The 21,494-nt window shown below is 39.9% G+C and overlaps 1 protein-coding gene across 8 annotated transcripts in view; it reads right to left on the bottom strand.

The window, feature by feature from the left end:
- EBF1 (EBF transcription factor 1) overlaps positions 1-21,494 on the bottom strand; it is a 275,131-nt gene that overhangs the window by 69,805 nt on the left and 183,832 nt on the right. For 4 of the 8 annotated variants that reach the window (XM_057411920.1, XM_057411925.1, XM_057411922.1 and 1 more), the window contains exon 9: positions 1,490-1,623. In XM_057411920.1, coding sequence (XP_057267903.1) covers positions 1,490-1,623 — 134 coding nt within the window. The remainder of the gene's footprint in view (positions 1-1,489; positions 1,624-21,494) is intronic. The other 4 variants (XM_057411921.1, XM_057411926.1, XM_057411923.1 and 1 more) reach the window with 1 other exon arrangement.

Here is a 21,494-nt window from a genome sequence, read left to right as displayed (position 1 = left end):
ATTCACAACAAACAGACTGGCTTTGGGTTGGACCCCCTCTAACACTATTCATTTTATGACAAGGCCTTGCAACCACCAGCAACATTTTGACCACCACTCACTCTCCTGAGATTAGAAATTGCCAATTAATGGCCTCCACCGATAAATAGAATAAAAATTTATAATGAAAGATCCAAGTCTGCAGTGCCAAAATCAGAGCATTTTCCTCCCAGCCTCTTCACTTTTCCCTGTTAAATGTCTGTAGCCATAATGGCTTTAATCCTACCACACAAAATGCTTACACTGGACCCAGGGGGCACTTTCATGATCACATAAGGGCTTCAGAATAGGGCTCATTTAATATATCTCCTTTTCCGGAATGCCCTTTCATCCACACTTGTCCTCAAGTGGAAGGATGAGAAAGGGAGAGGGAGAAAGAGAGGGAGGGGGAAGAAAGAGAGAACAGTGAAGCCCACGAAGGATGTTAAGAGAATACTCTTCATATGGAAAAAATGCTGCCGTATGTGCAATGGAATCAGTAGGGGGAATGTGCTGGATATGAATTAATCTAGATTGTTGATTTAATATTTACAGGATATAATGTAAAGCATCAGATGATCCTTATGTAAGGTAAGCATTGTACAGCTACTTCAGAGATACTATTTTGTCTGTTAGTGTGTTTGAGTATTGAAATAATGAAAATAACAATTTGTTATAAAACCTCAAAAATACTTTTGGAAAGCCATAAATGCAAAACATGAACCTTTCCCTGGAGCTGCCTTCCTGTGCCAGTGAAGCCAGTGGGAACTCTGCCCTGACTTCTATGGCCCTGAACACTGGAAGGGGCTGTTCAGATGCTGCTTTCTACAGGCTTTTGGGGAACATCAGACTCCACATTTATTTATGTGTCTGGAGAAGAAAGGATTTAAGAAACTGGGAGGAAGAGGTACCGCAAAAAATGGCTAAGAATCAAAAAAGGGGACACTGTGAAACTAGAGGACCCCACTAGGTACGATGAACCTATACTTTCCACTGTGGATACAACACTGTGTATTCGGTTGCTATTATGAAAATGATGCTTACACCAAGCACCTGCACTTTAAGGATATGCTATTTATAAGCACTGAATTTCTGCAATCTCCACCTCACTGAGGTGCAGCTACAAGCAGCCAGTTTCCCTGGAAAGCAGGATCACCTAAACGTTTGTTTCCTGTGGGCCCTTAGCTATTGTGCTAAATGCAGAATTATTCACACAGGCATTTATCCTTCCCATTTCTTGGAATAAAAGACACTGAGCTAAATTCAGGGGCAGCGAGAGGAGATGCAAATCCCCTGGCTTATAATGGATTTCTGCCACAGGTAAATTTGACTAATTATTTTCATAAAACTGAATGAGGAAAGGATTCACATCTCAACATTTGCTGCTGATTTAGCATGTGGCATAAAAAAAGGACAGGCTAGCTGTAAGCTAGACAAAGCTATTAGACATTACCGTTCAGACAACACCTACCTCACTCCAAACCAGCATGGTGCCGAATATGACCTGTAACCCATCAAAGAAATTGTCTCCTATGATGATGACAGTGGCACCTCCTGTAGTCCATCCTTCACTTGGACTGATGGCTTTGATACATGGTGTAGCTGCTTTTCAACACACATGAAAAAGAGAAGTATTCTGCTGTTAGAACCAGATTTTAATGACAGAAGGCTAGAGAAAAAATAAAATAAAAGGAGCTTTCATTTCCCCCCCTTACTAACACAAAGATTTCAGCAATCACGTTCTTTCTAGTACACATGCATGACCTCAAACTGTATCTTTGGAAGTATTTTCTCTCAATTAATTTCTGTTTGGTTTTGTTATCTGCATTGAAAAAATTAACTTTTTTAAAGCCCAGATTTACAAAAAAAAAAAAATAAAAAAATCACAGCATGATGGGCAGAAACCAACTGGAAATCAGGACAAATCCCTATTTTTATTCTGCATGAAAAGTGCAATTCCTGAGTTAAATCAGTCTTCAGTGAGCTTGCTTTGTTATCCATCATAACCTAAATTCATCATTCAAATCCCATAAATATTATGGAAAATATTGACTAAATAAAAAAGTGTGCAACCCTCAGGAATTCTTTAACTGTTCTGCAATCAGATCCAGGTTGTTTTACTACTAAACCACCCTGCTCTGCTTAATGCTTTGGCTACTACAAACCCAAACCAAATCCCACAGCCTTGCCATTGAGTGATTCCAACTATGTTGCATCAACCAGACAGTTAAGAAGCAGGTGCCATGATCACAGAGTCTGTACCCACTTTTACTAGTCACTTTCTTGGTACTACATGTACTAAATGCTTCCCAAGGGGATGCTGAAAACTCAAGACCTGTTTCAAGTCATAAGCTCAAATCTTGGTGTAAGATCTTCTGGTATAAGACTATCTAAGCAGAAGCACGCTTGACTTCACATATTGATGGGATAGGGCAACAAAAACATCCACATATTGATTGTCCTCCTCTGCAGTACTGGGGTACATCAGAATTTAACTGTGGTGAAGCAACGGGAATAACATTACTATAAACTGACCAAGACAAAAATCCCTTCATACTCTCAGCTGTAGAGTTTCAGGGTAGTCATACAGATCAATGTAAAGACGCAGCTCCATCCCAAGTGCCACCAAGTTCTCTGTGCTAATACAGTATGAGGTATAAATATGACACCACTGCCATTAGATAACATTTTAAGTAAAGCAGGTACTTCAACAATTTCATTGGCCATGAAAAAAAGATTCTTTCAGGAAGGGCAAAACTCTCCCAGTCAATCTCAGTGCTGGAAAGAAAGATTTTTTTGGTATGAACCGAGAGAAGAGGCTGCCTCCACCGAAAACCCAAGAAGGGCTGACATTGCCCACACTGATTCTGCAATGTCAATCAGCAGGAGTTCATTAACTGCATATGTGTACCTGCATATATACCTCTTTCTTTGGGGTTGCTGGCATGGGCTGTGAATTGCCACTTGGTTGAAAGGCTGGTTGAGCTGTTACTTTGGTTTGTAACTTCGAGTGTTTGATGATGTACTCAAGGGAGAGCACTCAGGCACTTCATCAGGTAAGGATTTACCAGGAGGAGAGGGGTGTGAAAGCCACCTACATTAACACCATCCAGGACAACACCCTTGCACCTGTGAATTACTTAATGATATCCCTGCCCTATATTCTTCTAATTGTAAATTAATTTACTTTTAACAGTAAATTAATTCACTCACAGAAGCCTTTAAAATGCTCCAGACATAAAGCGCTAAATAGACCCTGTGAGTATTTTGTGACCTTATGGTGGGTTGGAACCAATTGCAAGAGTGGTGAGGCTGGTGAGAAGCTCCTTCCTCCCAGCCTCTGGGCAGGGTGGGTGTGGAGCTGGGAAGCAGGAGGGAGCTGGAAAGGGAGCTGTTGAGTCATCCTTAGCAGTGAGTGTTTCTGTAGGCACTGCTACAGACTCTCACTACCAGTGATGGAAGGCATGCATGAGGAGCAAACACACCCTGTCCCTACCTACTAAAGGTTGCAAGTGTCAGGCACAAACTTTTCCACTACTTAAGCTGATGGGGATGCCAGCTCCAGTGAAAAACACAAACACACATAGGCAGAAAAAAAAATCATTACCCTACTCCAAACTTGGCAGAGCACAGGCATTAACTTCTACATGAGCTAACAAAAGAAACATCCTAACATTACCATCATGAAAATGTAGCGCACACACAGAAGTAACTTCAATATGTTTAGTTTGGATTCAAGTTACTTGTATAAAACTGTGCATAAAAACCATTGCAAAGTCCAAAACCAAATGCTTTCCTTTCAGGCGAGCCCATAGCAAGGGATTTACAGTGAAAGCAGCTTTTCAAAATGCCATCCAGCCATTTCACAGAATCAAGCTTTTTCACAAATAAAAATTAAAATCCCTTCCAAATTACACCCTTTCCAGTATTTCCAGTTGATTGTGGACACATACCCCCCACAATAAAACCTGAAGATAATCAGTTTCCCATGTGTCAGAGAATGAGCTACTTTTCTCAAAGACTACAAGCAACTTTTTTTTTTCCCAAATACCAGTGAATAAAAACTGTTTGAGACTATAAGCCATTAACAGAAAACATATGCAGGTTTCACCGAAAGGGTTGTCAAGCATTGGAACAGGCTGCCCAGGGAAGTGGTTGAGTCACCATCCCTGGGGATATTTAAAAGACATGTAGATGTGGCACTCAGGGACATGGTTTATTGGTAGGTTTGGCAGTGCTGGGTTAATGGTTGGACTTGATCTTAAAGGTCTCTTCCAACCTAAGTGATTCTATGATTCAAAATTATAAATTCAATTAACTTCAACAATGAATGCAAGATACTGTTCTGCAGTTACAGGTCCCCAGTAAAGAGTAAGCTATTATCTCCTATTATGATGTTCTTTGCAGCACCTACATTGCACTCAGGGGTGCAAGGTGCTGCGCTGTCTGTGCTGCTTCATGTGTTCTATACATGTGTGTGCTCAGTATCAAATAATGCCAAGTCCCATGGCAGCCAGGGGGAGTTTGAGCAGAAACTCAGGTCCTTCTGCTGAACTGTGGCTGTTCACTGGGACACTCTTGCCCACAAAATCAATGAAACCACCCACATGTGTAATGTTATACATTAATTTTGCCAAGGAATTAATTTAATAAATTAATTTTGTTAATTAAATATGTAGCTATTGTGCTGAATCAGTGCCTCACCAAAACTCCCGACATACCTGAGGCCAAAAAGCCAGGACTTGGTGGCTTAATAAGCAGTGCAGGTTGGTATCCTTTGCAGGCACTGAGAAGCAGCATAAGTGCTGTGCATTCCAAAAAGATTTCAGGGCATTATTTTCCCTTGTAAACAGTCACAAAGACCAGTGGACTTCCCAACTTTCCCCACACAACTTGTTCTAAAATGCAAGTGTCTGTAAAGACTGGAAGGGCTGCAGGGCAGTGCTGCCCCACGAGGGAGGCTACACTGAAGGCTGCATCCCAAGGAAGCCCAAAGAGACGTAGTGAGGGAGGCATCCAGACTGCTACCTGTTTTTGAAGGCACAAAGCATGTTTATATAATGACATGTTTGCAACTGCCAGTGTCGTTTGGGACTTTGGTCTTACTAAAACCTTGTCCTTCCCAGGCACTTTCCTTGGAGCACAAGGAAGAAGCGTGGAAGAATTGGGTCCCATTTGCCAGCATCACCACAGGTAACACTTGGAGGAGAGCAAGGCAATGACCTCAGCTCTATTTATGCCCCTGGTACAAATGTCTGGCCAGCTCAGGCCCTCAGCTCTTCATACTTCTTCCGTTAATCATTTGGCAAGTTTCAAAGTGCTGTCTGGAAGGTGTTTACTTCTGTGCAACCCTAGAAAAACAGAGCTAGGCAGAATAACCTTTTCACTGAAGACCTTGATTTTTCTACATTTTGTTTTGGTCACAAGAGAAACAAAAATACACCGCATTTTTCTGCGGAATGCAAAGTTCCAGAATTTTTATCTGGAATTAACTATAACATTAATATTTCCAAGAAAAACAAAATATTTTGTTTGAAAATATTTTAATTGCACATGCTCTTCTGTGACACCAGAGCATCATTTCTAAAATGGTGTTTTCAAAGCAAATAGAAAAAAAGTTACATAAAATCTAAGTTTTTCTGTAGAAAAAGAGATTTTAGCTGAAGTATGAATCTTCGCTGATAAAAAAATGTGGTGAAGGACTCTAGACCAGTTGCAATAAAGGCAATGAAGTGTACATGATTGATAACATGAACAGACTTTAAGTCCAGAGAAGAATTATAATAAGAAAAAAGAATAATTAAACACTCTTACGCATACGAATATTTTCATTTCTGTTAATGAACTGCTGGCAGCCAACTACAACCAGAACCAAAATGGTTTGGTAGCCTAATGGTCAGCTCATTGGCACGACAGCATTACATTTGCTGCATCTTTTCAGAGCAGTCATTGGACTGAGGGAAAACTAAATATTACCCCTAGAACTGCAGGCATGGACCTTGCAGCTCCTTGCTGAAGGTGATGTGGCTACATCCTCAACCTGCTGAAATGGCCTAATGGTTATGAGTTGTAATGAGCTGTTCTACTTCTTTGCATAATATCAAGGCAAATCAGTGTTAACATCTGACATGTTTCATTGCTCTATTCCTGTGGTTTGAGTTAACAGATTTTAGAGAGAGGCACTAGAACCCCAAATTTATCAAGGCCAATAGGAATTTTGCTTTCAAAGCTAAGGTCTCTATCAATAAATTTTAAGGATTTATGAGCAAAACCATTAATGACTTTCAAGGGAAACAATGTTCTTTGAAATCTTCATCTTTTCTCAGGATACACGTTGTTAAAATCTGATCACCCTCGATACAAAGGATGGTAGGTACAAACTTCAGCACATGGGTAGCAAAAAGGTAAAGTTTTTGCTTGCGTGCTGTGCGTGCCAGTGTGTTCCTGTGTTCCCGTACTCCCCTAGCTACTGATATAGAGGGGATTTTTCTTCCTTCAAACTGTGACAATAAAATGATTACCCCGCCACAGTTTAGCATAATGGTTCAGAAATGCTCGTGGCATATTGCAGAGTTAAAGTGGAAATTATTAGGTAGCTCTTCTTTGTTATAATAATGATCACTCCACAAATAAAAGCTCTTCTCCCAAAGGTACTGCAAGGCACAAAATGCTAATTCTGAAGATTATGTGTGCGCTTTTATTAAATATTACTATGCCCTGTCTGTTTGAGGGCTTCAGTGCTCTGATTGTTTTATGAGTGCCATGTTAATGTCAGCCCCATCTTGCTAGCAGCAGGCACACATTTTAGCTTTTGTATGAGAGTTGATCAAAGGCCACGTGCTGAGGGAATTGCTGAGAAAACACGGACAAGAGATAAAAATCTAACAGATTAATTGGTTTAAATTTCATTTCAGGGCGTTGAACTTTGGCTCAGGACACTAGTACTACACTACCAGTCAGGGCCTAATTACCACATTTCCAATATGCCTCTGAACAATGCTTGGAAGGGAGAATAACAGTACTAATAATACTAATAACAATAACAATAATAATAAAACAACAGCAAATATCTCCTCATAGCTTCTTGTACATGTTTAACAGCTAACTCTGTGCACAGGCAATTGCACTAGGAAATCCCTCTCCCCCACATCACCATCCATCTGCCTCCTGAGCATTTCTGTTTGCCTCAAATAGCACCTGAAGACATAAGAAATAGCAGATGCCCTCGGGAGCATCGAACATATGAATCTACAGAATCAATGAGCTACTGATTCAAGTTCCTCACAAACACACACTAGACATCTCATATTCTTAATTAGGGACCTGCATTTATAAACAGAGATAGCATTTTATCCTCCAACAGAAATGATCTATTCCACTGACAAAAAACAGAGGCCAGAGGAAAAACAACATATTTACCAGAAAGTTTATGGGTGGCCTTGGCATAAGGGTTAATTGAGCTTAGAGGTAAATGTTCACTGAGGTGAATTAGTGGGATGCACAGCTATCAGCAGGGCTCTGGGACTGCTCTTATTTAGCTTCTGAAACGTATTTGCTCTATGATTAATATCCAGTTTGTGCTGGTGACTGTAAGAATGACCTCGCCTGCAGTTTTTATCATGAAGTGTGGTTTCATCCTCCATTATTCCATAGATGAGGCTCAGACAACAGTTGCTGCATCACAACAGGAGTTTAAATGATGGGGTACATGCATTTATTTTTCTTCTCTTTAAGAGTATTGTGACATGCATGGATTGTTGCATAAAGGCAGTTAAAACTGGGAGCTCAGAGGAGCAGGGGATTTATGTCTCACCTTAGAAGAAGTACTGAAAATCTCTAGAATTTAACTTAATTTTCTTTTTTTTTTCTTGGGTAAAAACTAATTCCAGGCTAAATATATAAATGAGCCACAGATTAACCCACAGCTTATGGGGCTGATCTTGCAACCTTTTAAATGCTTTCGCCAAACTACCAATTTCCAGAATATCAAGACAAATCAGTGTTAAGCACTCAAAACCATGACTTATTGAAGATGTGATTCAACAAACCACTTCGGTAAGTGCTTAAAAACCCATCTGAAGAAGTTGCAGAAGGAACTAGATTTTTAAAGATATTTGGGCAGGGCAGGCCAGTGCACAACGCTGCCAAGAGCTATTTAGTGTATATGGAACTGGGGTTTCCCATTCCAAAAATACACTTTGGTTACATACAGACCACCCTGTGCAGTGCTGAGCTCATTCAACCTGACACAAGAACTGGCAGCAGCAAAACCAGCATACTAATGTTGATATGCCAGTTTCAGGCACTGAGCTGCTATATCTGCTCAGTGTAGAGAGTCAAACGTAGCAGCAACTCAATGCTAACTCTAGGATTTCTACAGCATGTTTATATCATCTGGTGTAGATCTTTCCTCAGGTACCTCATAGCTATTGAAATCACATAGAGTTTATGGCTGAAGAAGACAGTGCCCAGGAATGGACTGCGCCTAAATTCCTTTCCCACAGAACTCTAGAGCCAAAGGTGTGCAGCACTTGCTGGTATGCTCAAGGCCTTTTTGATCACCATTTTAAGTTTGGCAAGGTATGTTTCTCCTTAAAGGGTGAGAAAAATATTGTTTCTTCCCTTCTTGAATTACAGATTTAGAGATGTTATACAGGGAGGAAGGGTTATTTCATTCATTATTTGTTCCACATTAAGCACCTTTAAAGACTGATTTTTGTCATGGGGGAGAGTGAATTTTTTCAGAACTGAAAATTATCATTTTTCCCAAATTTGCCAGTTTGAGTGAATAAACCAAATATCCAAGGGTTTGGGTTTTTTTTTTTTCCCTAAAATAATATTCTCATTCCCAAGAAGCAGCAATTGTTATCATTTGCTCACCTACTTTGAGTGTGCTGAAAGGGTGAACCCAAACATGTTGTGTCCCCTTGCAATGACACCATTCCCAGTCTAGTGTGCGGAAGCATTGCCAGAGCCTTATCCAGCACAAGCAACTGAAAGCAACTGCAGTTTCTGAAACCAGCCTAGATGGGAAAAGTCCACAAGACCAGCTTAAAGAGTTAGTCACAGACACTTCAGGGAAAGGGAATGTGGCAGAGTTTTTACACATTGTACTGGAGCATTAAATCTTTACTCTTAAGCTAAACAATGCATTTGCTGTTTATCTTAGTAAAGTGATGATCTTCCTGCTTTCCTTTTTCATATCACAGCCTGCACTCTCTCCTATTCTCTCCTGACAATAAGCAGCTGCTGTGCAGGAAACAGGGTAACAGAGGTTTCCCTCACAAAGAGATAACTCATGCAGTTTTATGCAACACAGGCATGAGGATGTGATGCCCCGCTCCCCCTTCCCAGCTCTCTCCTTTACAGCATCTTGATATTTGGGACTTATCATTTGTGAGCTTTAAATATTACAGCACCTCTCCAAAAATGGCAACCTCCTCCTGGGTTCTTCATGACATCTGCACTGGGTGAAATCACTGAACCAAAAATATACACGCCGTGCAATCCCTCCAGGTTGGGGGAAGGGAGGGAAGGTTGCCTTTGTTTCTGTGTTCAAGTAGTGAAATTAAAGGTATTGGCTGTGGTTTTCTGCCTAACATTTTAGATGCTCAGTTCCCATTAATGAGAATTGAAAATGCAAATTATTTGGGATAATATTCCGCTTAGAATCAATACTTAATCCAGTGTTTCTCTTTTAGCCTTGCTGATGGCTCAGCTAGCAAAGTTACGTTTCATGGAGTTCTCTGTATTTCTCTTCCCTTAATGATTTCCAAAGCTCTCAGTTGTTGATCACTGTCTGAAAAAATGATTGCATGGAAAAAGAAGGCAATCCAGAATAATGAGAAATGTGTTACAAAAAAATAATCTGCTGTGTATTTTACTTAAAACATTTCCATAAACCCAACAATTTAATTACCTGTGTATGACTGCAAGAAATGCATTTTCACTCATTCTTTTAAACCCTTTCACATCACAGAAGAAGTTGTGGGGAGTTTGGGCTTGTTTGCTTTTTTTCCTTTAGGAGGCACCTCCTGCTTTCCAAAAATTGATAAAACAGTAAGAGCCCTCAGTATCTCACAGCAAGCTGGTAAAAGTTGACCTCCAAAAGAAATCTGTCATGTTCGTTTGGCAAATAATAAATTACTTAAGAAAAATGCAATGTTGCAAAAACACTTAAAAATTTGGTTTATTTCACTATATTAGGTCAGCCAAAACAATACATATATAAGTAATATATATTATTATTGAAAAAATATATACATACTTTGTATATTTTTTTACTTTTTCAAGAAGTCTAACAATTTTAGTGTGATTTTTTTTACATATGTTCTGGCATTTTATTTCAAGGAAATTTATAGCAGGTTTTAAGCTATAATTTTTACATTCATTATTTCTGCCCCAAGTTGGAAGATTTTCATTTTGAGTCAGACATAAAGAAACTGTTGTGGGTGCCTCAGACAAACATAGGACTCTGCCTAAACCAATGCTCAGCACTAAAACTCTGCTCCAGCATTGATGCAGTCTCTGTTATCTCAAAGCAACTTGGTTGCACATAGAATATATACACGTTGGGTCAGGAGGAGAAACAGCACATCCAAGAACATCACAATAAGGTGGCAGTGCTTCCAGCTCCGCAGCTGGGGACAAGTTTGCTTGGACCCAAGCACCAGATCAGTGACTGTTGCAGCACGCCCTCCTCCCTCAGGGATACACAGGCACATTTTGACCCCAAGAAAGACAACTGCTTTACTTTGGACCCCTAGATTATGGCACCTCAATCTCTTCACTCCTTCCTCCACCCCATGGGGCCGCTTGCAAAGGCACAGGAAGAGTGTTCCTGAAAGATGGGAAGCCAAAGGCAGTGGCATGCAGGGCACTGCGGTGTGGTATACACACGGGATTGCACTGGTTTATCTGAACGTGGGGTCTAAAAGTTTTTTTAGTAAAACAAAAAAATCTTATATGCTTCCCACATTTCAATTTCAATGGCTTCCTACTGATTTAACTTCCGCTGATGAAGTTATGGAGCCAGCTAAGCCAATATGACTATTTTAAAAACAATAAGCAGGTCCAGAAAGGAGACTGCATCTGTTTAAGTGCACTGAAGTTTAAAAATAGTCACACTGATGCAATTTCTGTGTGAGGATGAAGACAACCTTGCGAATGGAAGCCCAAAATGTGTAATATAAATCAACCCTAAAAATTTGTCAAAACAAACATCTCTGCCTAGCTTGCATACCCCAAAAGCTACTTACTTTAACTTATTGGTCCTTCAGTGCTGCTAACTAAGATCCTGAATTAGTAAAGCATTTCATAGGATGGAACAAGTCATTTGCTTAATGTTAACACTGTGGTTTACTGTTTTGCTGAATCCCAACCTATCAGAAGGGCAGCGGGTTCTCTTTTTAAATTCATGCTTTTTTTCACTGTCACCCTGGTCTCATTTTCTATCTTTCATTTTCTATCAGTGCCTTAAAACTGTAAATACAGCAATTTTCTCTAGAATCAGAGCGTAAGACTGGATAAAAGCTCCTAAAGCACAGCATCCCATCCCTGCAAAGTGTGAAAAGCTGAGCATCTGGAGCACAAGAGCAGCCAGTCCTCTTGTTCAGATGTATGCTGTATGTTATAGCCAAACTGGCCGGGTTTGGCCAATGATATATATAGGTACTGTATCTAAACAGTACAGTATCTATGCACCTAGTTCAAACTCAATCTAAATTCTCACTCCCCCAAACTAAACATCAGTATCAATTACAGTTTTATGTAATCTTGCACTATCACAAAGAAAAAAAACAGAACCCTACTTCTCCTGAATTGGTTAAAACCTCCACTATATTATATATATATCATATAGCGCAACAATCAGAAGTTCACCTGATATGGATTCTACAGCAAACAAAGAATTTATTTTATCCTTACAAAAGCAAGAGCCCCAACCAAAATTAATTTTTAGCTGCAGTCTCTTTGTTCAGCAGAATTCAGAAAGTCTGCCCACAACAGAGAGCTCGCAGTAACCATCTTTCAGAAGCAGAAAAACCAGCGTGGAAACACAAAGCAGTTGTGGCAGGGACAGGGAGTCACTGTAATCCAGTTTCTTCAAGGGAAATTCAAGTACCCTAAGAGTTCTTATTCCTCATCTGATTTCTCTCACAAATCACAAGCTGCTCTCTAATGCAATTTTCTGGAGTCTGAGAATCATAAAGTCAAATACAAACAAGTCTAGTGGAAAATGTGTGGCGCTAATCTTGGCCTCCGTTGTATTTTTAACAGGCACTGAATTTGTGCGCCGGATTATCCAGATGGCCATACAGGAATCATCCTGATAGGATTAAATCTTTGTGCTGAACTCTGCTCCATCTGTTCTCAGAGGTTTGCCTATTGCTATTGGAATACGAATGTTCAGCCTGTGTCTAGCACCATGACTAAAAGCGCTGTTTACCACACACACACACACACATATGTATATGGGCACACACATATCCTTGAGTACTTGATTAGTAATGTGAGATTAAGTTAGCCTGAAGTTTACCACTACAGGAACATATTGGTTTTATTATTCATTTGAAGAACAAAGTATGCAATATCTAAATTCAAACAAAAAAGCTTTTTTGTTGTTGTTCTGGGACTTGTTCAATTCATTAAACCATAATACTGCCATAAATTTATAGATGAAGGCATGACTAAACATAGAGCAGCAAGGCTCTTCATCTTTGAAATCTATTAGTGTACAAGAATGTATGACACAATCGCACTTTGAAGATACCATGGTTAAATATTTCAGATCAAAACAGCCAACAACAAAACACATGCGTGCACAGAGTTGGTAGCTGTTATTTGCAGCTCAATCTAGTCACAGGCCAAGAACAAAAAAGTAATACTCAGTCCTAGTAAAAGAAAGGCTTATTCCCATTGCTTTCTGCTCTTATTGCCTATTAATGACAGTCTTCTGCATTCATTGTTGCAGCCTGCCAGATGCAGCAAAGATCCATATTCATCATGTGCAAAAATTGTGCTCAGGCTGTCTCCATGACAGGTTACACAGAGCTGCCAACAGAGACACCAAGGTCCAATGGATGGCCTCAGGTTTCCAGGCCCTGGGCCAAGGGAAAGGGTAGGGAATCTGGTTCTTCTGTAAGAAAAGCATCCCAGTGATCAAAAGGTTTACCTAAATTGCTGTCCTGGACAGAAATACACTACAGACTTATGACTACCTGGGATGAAGAAGGTGGATGAGAAAAATTAAAAAACACAATGCTGCTGCTGCTATTATTATTAGTAGTAGTATTAGTATTATCATTATCATTATTGCTGCTGTAGAGGTTTGATTCAGGAATGCAACATAATATTCAGCCCATGTTTGTGATGGCAGTGGGACAGCAATGGAGGCAACGTAACCTGAACTGCATTTCAAGCCACAGCCCTGATTGCGTTGCAAAGACTGAGACCCCCTTGTCTCTCCTGTGCAGTGTCTTTCAGACTGTTTCTTCCTCTGTTCTTTGTGCTGCTCTGAATGCAGGGTCAAGCACCCCCTCCCACCCATTTAGGCTTTACTTGCAAAAACACAAGCATAAAAATATATTTATAGTTCATAGTATCTGTCCAGCAATGACACCACATAAAACCAGCACGCTGAAAATCTGAGGAGTGAATACTTTGGACTCAAGCCTACAAAAGCTTAGAGAAGTTGTTCTTTCAATGTGTCTGATAAAGTCATGCTATGTTTTTATTTATTTATTTAGGGCCATATTCAGACCACCTACCTAAGGCATTGCAGCACGTAAGAAGTCAGACTCCAGCTCTGACTGAGTCAGTCTGCCTAAATTAGGATCCTCTTTCTGCTATACAGTGAATGGGGACGGGCCTGGAGACCTGGGAGTTCCACGCTGGCTCCCAAAAGTACCAAGGGACCTCGGCAAAATGATACCATAGGTAGGAGGTGCCAGAAACAACCCCATGAAAACTATTTGGCAGCTGATACTGAACAGGCACCTGACTCTGGGCTTTCCAACAGGCACCTCTGCTCAGGCTCGGGGCTGAATAAGGAGGCAACACAATCCCAGGAAAGGGATAATTTTCCCCAAAGGGCCCCTAATCAGAGCTGCTTTACCCTTCAGTGCCTCAAAGAGCCAAACTGGTCAGAAATCCTCCTTCCCCCTCTTCAGCTCCTCAAAAAGCTCAGGAAGTTGGGCAATGCTCTCACCTGAACGTACCGCAGCAAAGCGCTGTGACCTCAAACCCCAACCCACAAACTAAACCTGCAGCTGGAAAGACGAGCAGCGTTGCGGTCAGGGCTGCAATTTACCTCCAAGTGCTGGCCTTCCCGCTCAGTATGGATAAGGTAACACCAAACCTATGAATTCCATATGCAAGCCAGGTTTTCAGTGAACAGCAACACAAGCTGCCTGTTCAGTCTCCAACAGCAGGGGAGATCTAGCACGTCTGCTGGCATTTCACAATCCAAAAGGGACCTCTGCGGGAAACACACTTTGCTTTTTCATGAGATAGATATAGAACCTCTGAGAGAGATGCTACAAAACCATAATATATGGTATTAACCAAACATAATTTATTTTGAATTTCCTTATACTCTCGTTGCTAGCAGACACTTTAGCAGTAGTACAGTAAAAAGCACACAGGCTCCCACAGCATTTGGGACCAGAGTTTTGGAAGAACCCAGCTATCCATTGGTTCCAGTATGCATCTAATGGAATTTTCAAGGTACCTGCAGACAGGCACTGAAATTCTGTAGCCGGAGTTTTAAAAACCCCACTAAATACCTGCCTGCAGCTTTAGGCACCTTGGTGCTTCAAGGGTTTGGCTTTAGGTCCAAGAATTGCTGAAAAGATTGCTTTGGGTACCTATGGTTTTGGGTGACCATTTGACTCAGAAAAATGGATCAGAAGTTCAGAAACTCCTAAATATCCACTTCATGAGGGACAGTATCTTGTTACGCACCTCACAGCGTACCTTAATTTGCAGATCTGAATATTTGAATTACTCTTGAGAAATTTGAACTGCTAAATTTCAGACAAGTTTTTCATAAATTCTTGATCTTTTTAACAAACTTCCTAACCCTATTCATTTTGCTCAATGAGGTCATAAACCAGCAGTGCTTATATTACAGTCACTTTCACACTAAAGATTTGGTTTGTCACAAAGAGAACCATAAACTCCTGGAATGAAGGTGGGAAGCAGAAAGCACTAATTGTGACACACAAAGCTTTCTGGTTATGCTCAGCAAACAGTTTGGGTTGAGATTTTAAAAAACACTTTATGAAGTTGCACTACTGACCTAATGAAAGCACACTTTTTGCAATGGCATACACTCCTGAAAATCTTGTATTCTGGATTTGGGCCAAACACAAAGCCTGTCTCCATTCCAGTATCAATTATTAGTAGTTTATTTTTATTCTCTACTACTAACGTTAATAATTTTCAGATGGCAACCCAGATTAGAATAACCACTCCAAACATCCCACTCTGGTGGTTCCATTTTCTGCATCAGTTTCCAGGTTTATGCTTTTAACTCATTTCCTCAGACATGGAGGAGCTTTGTCAAATACTCATTTTCTTGGGGAAACCCTTGGCACAATGGATAGTAAGAGAGAGACTTAAATGCTCACACTGGTCTTCTCTCAGTTCAGTGAGAGGATGTGCAGCCTGAGATGAAAAGAATCACAAGTTCATTATCTGTGAATTTTTCTAACCAGAATATTTTAAAATCCAATTTGGTGGAAAACTGTCACCTAAGCATTTAATCCTGAGATTGTTAGCACTCAGCTGATGCACAGCTTTAGACATAAGTTCCACAAGAACACAGACCTATCATAGTCACCAATTGCTTTGCGGTATTTAAATACTGAGATGCCTAACATGAAACATTTGGAGGTATCCAGATACCTGCAAATTGCTGTGAACACCATTCCTTGGTAATCATGACCTTGTACAACATCCAGATGAGTTCTCAAAAAAATCGGTAGTATTTGGCTTTCATTTACCAACCACGATTCACAAAACCTTTTCCTTTGTACTCTGCCCAAATCAGCAGGGGACTGAAGTGAAAATACATCTTTTCTCAACATAACAATAATAAAGGTATCCTATAATAAAAAAGCTAAATTAGAGGAATTTGTTCAGAAATAATATTAGTCATATTAAGATAATAAAATGTTTTATCATCTGCTGGTGTGTGCATTTTGGAAGGTTGGAAAATGTCTGGCAAATCTTCAGTGCTGTACGGTGCAGTATCTCTCAAATATTTCTCTAATCCTAATGTTATTCTTCTCCCCTATGATGCCATTGTCTTAGTGACATGGTGGCCAGCAAAACAAATTGAAATGTAATGAATGCTCATTATCTATGAATATTCATTGCCTATTTGAGTGCTACTGAATGCTCTCCTGTACTGGTAGCTGTGAAGTTTCTGCCAAACAGAATAGCAAAGGTTTTTCTACTCACATAACTACTCCAGTTCCTCTGAGGTATGGAGAGAAACCTCAGCCCTTCAGAAAGTGATTGGTCTAACTCTCCAAAAGAGTCAACTCTCATGGTGGTTGGAGAATTTCCATCCGAACTTTTCTCCTTTATCTGTCTGCCATAACAAAACAGGGTGGGTTTTTTCACTCAAATCTGTATCAAATTTTAATGACAGTTTTCCGAGCACAGTTCTGAAAGCTCCTCTGAGAAATTCACAAAATGTGCTCTATCTTCATCCAGACACTATTTTTCCATAAATTCATGACATCCTTTTAACAATAGAGAGTAACAACATATCGCAGCTTAACATCATTTAGATATTCTGGGGGAAGGGCTGTTTTATTTTTTATTTGTTTGAAAAACATAAAGGGCAGCTGCTCATGGGTAGAAACTGCCCCACTTTATCTTTTGAAAACCAAGGTGTCTCCTGCTTCCATTGTAGCATTTTTAGCTTTTTCAATTGGACCTGACACTAGATCACTGGTTAAGTGACTGTGAAGTGGGAATCCTTTCTACTTGTGGTAATCGGAGTACCCAAACTTGACTTTTCAGGAAGTATTTCCATGGACATTATGTAACACCTATCCTTTTTGTTAAAGACTAGAGTATTTCAAATGGTATTCTCTTAACATTCCTGCAACAAAGCACCAGCAGTGTTAGTACATATAATGTACGAACATTCTAAATCATGAGAAGAAAGTCGCAAACTCAAACCTCCAACTCCATGAATTACCTACAATCAAACGGCAGAACTGAAATTCTGGAATCTCCTTGCCCAAATCAACCATTGAAAATCCACCTCCAAGAAAATAATTTAAATCCTGTTTTCATTTAGTCTCAGACTAAAAATAAATTCTGAAAAATAAAAATTGCTGCAGCCAGATATTCTCAGCTTTTGAATACCTCTCCTTAATGGTTGATTTATGACCCAGACAAATGGAAACAGAAGATTTTCTGCTTTCTGCTAACAAGGGCAGCTCCACCTACCCACCCACCCAGCTCTTGTGAAATTCTCAGTAACATCCAAAAAGGAAGCAGGGTCTGGGCCTGCAGGCTGCTGCTATGCTCTGGTGAAGATTAAAAAGAGAGACATCAGCATAATTCAGTGGGGTACAATTTAGTTACTACAGTTTTGGTTACCTAAATTGGAGCTGTATAACTCCGAGCTCTGCTGTGTTTTGGTAACGTGATGGCTCCCAGTATTTTACTCCTGAAGGGACTGTTTCAACCACACAGCCTGGTATCTCGCATATTGCCCACCAGAGAACCTCACCTAGCAATTCCTGAGTAAGGAATTACTCAAACCCTTAACCTCTCCCTGACATGCCATACACTTTTTAGGAAGGATACCACATCCTGGCTTAACATTTGCAACCTCCAGGGAACCTTCAACAGTTTTGGCAGCTTCAGTGGTCCCCAGAGTTAAAATCTTCTTGAGAACATATTGGAGTCTTTAGCTACAAATCCTTTCAAGTGAAGCACCTTAACTTTCTGGCCCTGTTTCGCATCTTCAGAGGGACAAATGCTTGAACTCCACCTCAGTAGACATCTTGGACTAATCCAGCCCTGGTGTGCTCACTTATATTAGAAACATACAGAAAGACCACAGGGCAGCGAAAAGGTTAATATTATACACTCAGTGAGGTCAAGCTCCAAGAACACATAACAAGCCATTATGTAAAAAATTGCCTGAATTTATGAGTCACTGCATTTATGAAGGAACCGATATGAAAAAGACAACTTGGCAAAAATAAAGAAAATTATTTCCAGCTTGAAATTTTGCAATCCTTCAGTATATCAAGGCTCACTTACTGTTATTACTATCCATGTTGTGCAATGTTCTCAAAGTCACATTTTTTCCCCTGTGTATGCATAGAGATGTCCAACAACCCTAGGTATTCCTCCCTCATAGAAAATAAATTAGAAAGCAGACGTAACTCAGAATAACATACAAGATCCCCTCAAGTAGACTGGTACAATCCTAATATTTTTTTCAATATTTCCCTTCTAAATAATAAATCAAGCACACCACATTTCTCTATATGGAATGATATGGTGCAGAGAAAGCTTGTGTGTTTATATTTTTCACATAATCACAAAAACATTCTTAAGTGAAGCACTAAGATATAACAGGTGCTTACACCCATAGATGAAACAAGTCAAACATTAAAGTTTCTTTGTTTAAACTTGGCCAGTTTGTGAATGCAACTAATGCCTAACTTTGATTAAGAATCTGAACCTATGCATCTAAAGGTAAAGCCTATCAAGTTTTAAAGATTTAACGTTTCTAAACTTGCTAATGTTTTCTGCTTCCATCAGTACTGTATTAAAAATTTCATCAAGTAGCATGGACACATGCAACAACCAAGGGATTCAGGATTGAAATGGCTTAAATGGAGCTGGTAGAGGCATCCCCTTCACGACTCTCCACACTGCCAAAAACATAGTGGATAATATTGTGGTAAAGCCACCTAACAGTGTAAGAACCAGGTCATGGAGTCAGATTCCTGAGCATCTTTCAGGAATCATCAAACTGCTGTGTCCAGCACAAGCAGCTAAATTCAAGATATAAAATGACTGTTCTCAACAATTCTGTTACAGTCATAACAATGATACTTACAGGCAGCCAGCCTCAAAGCTTTAGTTTAATGATTATCTTCTCAAAATAGTTTATAAGGTGGGGAAAAACTCCTTTTTTATTAACCTAAACAGAAAATATCAACTAAGACACAGCGTACCAACCATTTTTGTTTTCAAATCTGAAGATTTAGTGGAAAATCTGTGAATGTGTCTACTGTGGTGACTATGGGCTCTCAAGTTTGGCCAGGATGGGCAGGATTGGCAAGAAAAGCTCTTTAAACGCCCCACTGGGGATGAAAGAATCTATCTTATGTACCCAGCTGAGGCACAGCAACTACTACCCTTCACTTGCTGTAGGAGGCTTTACACCTGCAAACAGTGAACGGTCTGAGTCACTCATTACCATCATGAACTAAAACAACACTGTAAAAGCTTCACTCTCCCAGGTACCACAATAGTATGATCAAATAATCTAGCCACACACTATCATTTCTAGTATAAGGCAGCTACTAATAATGGTTTTGATCTATAATGACCTATTTCAGATACACACACACATAGATTTATGTGTATTTTGTATTAAAATAATGGCAGGACACTGCTTTAGAAATCATGTCTGTCTCTACTTCCATCTTACTTCCATCTACTTCTCATGTCTTACGAATTGTCCCTATTTCTGCCCTGCATCTTTCATCTTTTGCTGCTGTTGAGGTAATTCAGAACCAAATCACCAGCAAACCTCACCATCACCTAATTCTTCTGTGCTCTCCTACGGAGGAGGAGGAGAAGGAAGGAAAAGAAAAAGAAATAAAACTGTCCCTTTAAAAACCCAAGCATTTAAGCTGCTTGTCAGTCGTCTTCCTGACAAGGCCACTTGAATGTATTCAGGAATATTTGCATAAATGCTCACAGTGAGTTCACCGTGGCAGCTAGCGCTAATGGTACATAAAGTAATTTAGTCACTTCTCTTAGGCATCCTGTCAGGGTGATAAGCACCCCCTCTTTGCCTTGTTGCATATTAGATCATTAGATAATAAAGTGTTAGAGCATGCAAACTGACAGGGTCTCAGGGACTATCATTTTTCGAGGGCATTACATTCTGCCAGTAAGGAAAAATAATAGAGAAACTGATGCTGCAATTGGCTTTGCAATGTTGTAAACCATTCAAAGATTTGGGGGAGAAAAGAATTTTTACTTTGCAGCAATATGAGACTTTTAATTGGAAACTTTGCAGACATCTGCAGTGGTGGACTTCATGCTGGTAAAACTGAAAAGAGTAGTTGCAAACCCTTTCAGAATTCTCCCCTTCCATAAGCTAGTCACTTAAATTCCATTGGAAAGATTTTTGCCTTTAAAATTGACACCCTGGGATGAACTACAAGCTGAAATGTATTTTACTGGTTGGGGCCTATTGGCTCTTTGCCATACATCTTACTATATACGTACAATTTAAAAAGGTCAACCACATTGGCTTTCTGGTTTACCATAAATATAAAACAAGTGAGAATCCAACTATTTGTGAATGAAAAAGTGATAATTATTGAAAACCACAGATTACTGTGGCTTACCCTATTTATACCACAGAAAGATGTATGAAATAATTGGCCTTTGCCAGCTATTACTTTTGAAAGATAGAGATATTTGTTTGAAATATGAGCTTCTTAAGAAGCGCACTGGTTTCAAGCAGGACAGTGTGTAGAAACGAAACCCTGATCTAGGTTCCTAGTTATATTCAGAGAAATGAGCTACGAAAAGGAACTTTCATTTTACTGTCCGACAAGAAAGATATAAATAGAGATGTGTTGGATGTCCCAAAAATAATCCAGGCTACCTGCTAATGAGATGGTAAAACCCAAATGTGGAGACACCAGGCTCCTGAGTGGCTCCAGAGGTAAAGCTTTCTTTCCAGTTTTTTGGCACCCTAAGTCTCTTTTAAGTGTCACATAAACTGCAACTCTGTGTTTAAGAGAAGAATGTCCCAATACAACTTTGTAAGGAAAAAATAAGCTGGATATTGTCTAACTAAACTAGGCAACCAGCACACTCTCTTGCTACATCCTCTCGCCCCTTTCCCCAGTCCTCACACAGTCAGGCATTCATCCCTATTGCAATCAGATATTTGTGTTAAAGCATTAAACATCTAGAAAAGTACATGGGAATACATTTGGTCAAGGGCATATTATAGCTAGAACCCAGCATTTAAAAAGCTATGATCAGAAGTTGCTCACCAGAGCAATAAACCAGAGACAAACTAGCCATTACTGCGTTAGCTTCCCATTTCACCGTTGACAGATACTGTTCAGGGCAATCTGTCCTTCCCCTGAGGGAGGCAGGAAAGCTGGAAAGAGGAAAGGCAAACAGTTTCTGCTACTGACACTTGAAGATACTATCTGAGATAAAAAAAATGCCAAAAC

The sequence above is a fragment of the Pezoporus wallicus genome, unplaced genomic scaffold (genome assembly GCF_028554395.1).
Source record: "Pezoporus wallicus isolate ANWC-B61680 ecotype Strahan unplaced genomic scaffold, APGP_CSIRO_Pwel_v1 contig_6354, whole genome shotgun sequence".
In the NCBI taxonomy this organism is placed as follows: Eukaryota; Metazoa; Chordata; class Aves; order Psittaciformes; family Psittacidae; genus Pezoporus; species Pezoporus wallicus.
Note: the sequence above shows the minus strand (reverse complement) of the source record. Positions and strands in the feature narration are given on the sequence as shown.